The sequence below is a fragment of the Propithecus coquereli genome, unplaced genomic scaffold (genome assembly GCF_000956105.1).
Source record: "Propithecus coquereli isolate 6110/MARCELLA unplaced genomic scaffold, Pcoq_1.0 Scaffold41, whole genome shotgun sequence".
Lineage (NCBI taxonomy): Eukaryota > Metazoa > Chordata > Mammalia > Primates > Indriidae > Propithecus > Propithecus coquereli.
The window spans coordinates 8,415,134-8,418,004 of NW_012149841.1; the positions used below are offsets into that span (position 1 = coordinate 8,415,134).

General features: G+C 38.8%; 1 protein-coding gene across 1 annotated transcript in view; it reads left to right on the plus strand.

Moving 5' to 3' along the window:
• Positions 1 to 2,871, plus strand: part of NBAS (neuroblastoma amplified sequence) — a 487,556-nt gene that overhangs the window by 464,265 nt on the left and 20,420 nt on the right. The window contains exon 46 of the mRNA XM_012653069.1: positions 1,729 to 1,873. Within this exon, the coding sequence (XP_012508523.1) occupies positions 1,729 to 1,873 (145 nt within the window). The remainder of the gene's footprint in view (positions 1 to 1,728; positions 1,874 to 2,871) is intronic.

Sequence of the window (2,871 nt, forward strand, 5' to 3'; positions counted from 1 at the left end):
AGAATCTTAATTTTTAAAGTTATATTGTTACTTTTGCAGTCACATATGAAATAGAATTTATGAATTGCCAACCTGTGTGTTATAAAACTGCTTTATTAAATCATTGAAATCAGAAGAAAGCGTTTCCCAGTCAGCTCACCCCTCTTAACCATTCCTGTCTCCTCTGCCTATGAGAAAACCAGAGGATCAGTCGCAGTTGTCCTTTTCTGGGGAATGTATGATGGGATACCTTAAAAACAGGTTCTCAAAAGTACTTTTGACTACTCTTTCTTTCAGACAATCCAATGTATGACTTCAGCACTTCCAAAATAACCGAAAGAAGAAAAAAAAGAGAAAGAAAGAAAGAAAAGGGAGGGAAGACAGGAAGGCTACGTAGTGTGATAGTGTAACAATGACTGCATGTTGCTTGTCAACACAACAGGGTTAAAAATTAAGAAATTTGCTTGATGCACATGACTGCTAATTTAGTAGTACCAACTTTTGGGTTTTAGTTTTAGTCCTTTATAGGAAAATGCATGGGAAGTATAATAGATTTGCACTTACGGAAGATTCATAGTTTTCATCCAGTGTGTGGAAAATATACCTTGATAATCTGTTATCAAAGCCACATTGCCCATTGGTTCGCTGTGCTGCCGGACCAGTGTTTCTACTACAGTGATACAGCCCGGTAGAGAAAAATTCAGCAGAGCCAAACTCAGAATTGAAAGAGGAGAGCAGAGGGTAAGTCCTTGAGTGCAGGAAGACTCTTTAGCCAACCAGACACTCTTCCTAGAGCTGTTTGTACCTTGAAATAAGCAGTATTCTTTGTCCTCACAGATTATTAATTTGAGCTAAGACACAAAGGCTTCATCAAAGGCTAGTATGGTGAGTCCCCTTGTCACATTTGCACTTGAAATTGTTCTCAGGGTCAAGGAATAAAATTCTTTAATGGGAAGGACCATCCCTAGTTGTTCAGTGTCTAGAATCTAGTGTTATGATAATGAGACACCAGACTCTTAGTAAACAGTGAATTTTTTTTAAATGTCAGTCAAATGCTACATATCCTAGTCCTAGGGCCATGAAATGAATTTACTTTTAACCTATCTATTAAAATTTTGTAAATTGTGATATTTTTACGAAACATGGGGTAGGGACAATCGGAGAAGGGAAAGAAAAGGCAAGGTTGTACCTGCTTTTGTTTCAGATATGAGAAAACAGTGTGAAGCCAGCACTCATGCAGAGAATAGTGAGGTGTGCCTGCCATCGGGCGATACTTCACAGTTACACACGTCACTCATTAAATAAAGCAACTCCTCAAGGGAAAAAAAAAAACATTAAATTACCTTTCCACAAGGAAGGAACTGAAGCCCAGAAAGGTGGGGTGGCTTCCCCAGAACCCTACAACTAGGCAAGAGTATTAAGTAACGTCTTTGAGTCACCCAACCAGTAAATCAAGAAGTCGTAATGTGAGCCCAGGTCTCCCGGGCTTCAACCCTGAGCCCTGTCAACTCCACTGACTGCCCGTGTGCTACTGGGCTGGTGGCGAAACCATAGGAAGCTGCTTTTTCTCCTTCAGATGCTGTCTTTTCAACAAGATTGACTTGAAAGAGCACATCATCTAGGTTCTGATTGTAATTTACCATAAGCATTTTACTTCATAAAGTGGAATTTCCTTTCCTGCTTTAAAATTTCTCACCACAAGTTTGACAGCTTTCATCCTTTCCAATGGCTTGCGGTTTTCTCCCTTAGAACCAGCATAACCAATAATCCGTGGGTGAGACTAGCTACAGCAATGCTAACCAAATGCACAGTGGAGAACAAGGAAAGATTGGGGAACGAAGTTTTGAAAATCTGTCGCTCTTTATATAACACCAAACAGATGCTGCCTGCAGAGGTGAGTGGATATTTCAAGGGGCTTTCCTGGGGGTATCCCTTTCCTCATCGAAACCCTTCATTAGAAGCAATCCCAGTGACTGCACTCGAGGGACATTTAGCTTAAGTCATTGCTAGTAAAGGCCATCATTTCTAACAAATCAAATAAAGAAAGGCAATGCTGAAAGGATGCTTTGAGGTAGCTTTTTTCCCTTTGGCTCTCTGAAGCAGTGTTCCTTGTACAAGTCCCAGCATGTGACCCAGTTTTTAATTCCTTCTGGGCGCCCTTCTGTGTCAAACTCAAGTTTGTGTTCCAAGTGGTCACAGTAGCACATGTATTAACTGTCTGAACCAGGCCGGTTGGTATAGTAGTAGTAAGCTTTAGCACTCCTCTCAGCAGGTAACCAGCCTCTCTGAATTTTGCATACTTTTTGACCTCAATAGAATGAGATTGCATACCACAATATTTATTCTCTGCAAACTGTGGTAAACATTCTACCACTTCCATTTTGACCTTCGTTCTCTATTTGATCCCATGATTTGACTGTCACAGAGATATTTATTTTATATATAGATAGAGAGAGAGAGAGAGAGAGAGAAAGGACACATTGTAAAATAAGCAGGTATTAATTACAACCCCTGCTGTGGATCCCACCTCAGCAATGTATTGTTTGAGCAATTTACATGTCTTAAATTTAAGTATTTAGATAATGGCATTAAATTAATTGGTTTTGAGTTTCTACCACATGGAAGATAAACTTGAAAATAAAATTGTAAATGTGATCCTTTGAATCCTCATTTTAATCACTCAAGGAAAATATTCTCATTATGGATGCACATTTAATGAATTGTTTTCTGAATGAGGGACTGGATAAGTGTTTTTTGATTGAATTTTAAAATAATTTATCCATTTAAAGAAGTCTTCCAACCATCAGAATAACAAAATTATTCTATAAAATATTTAAAGTACCAACACCAAAAATAACCTCCCCTTACTCCCGTGGAGTATAGTTTGGGCTG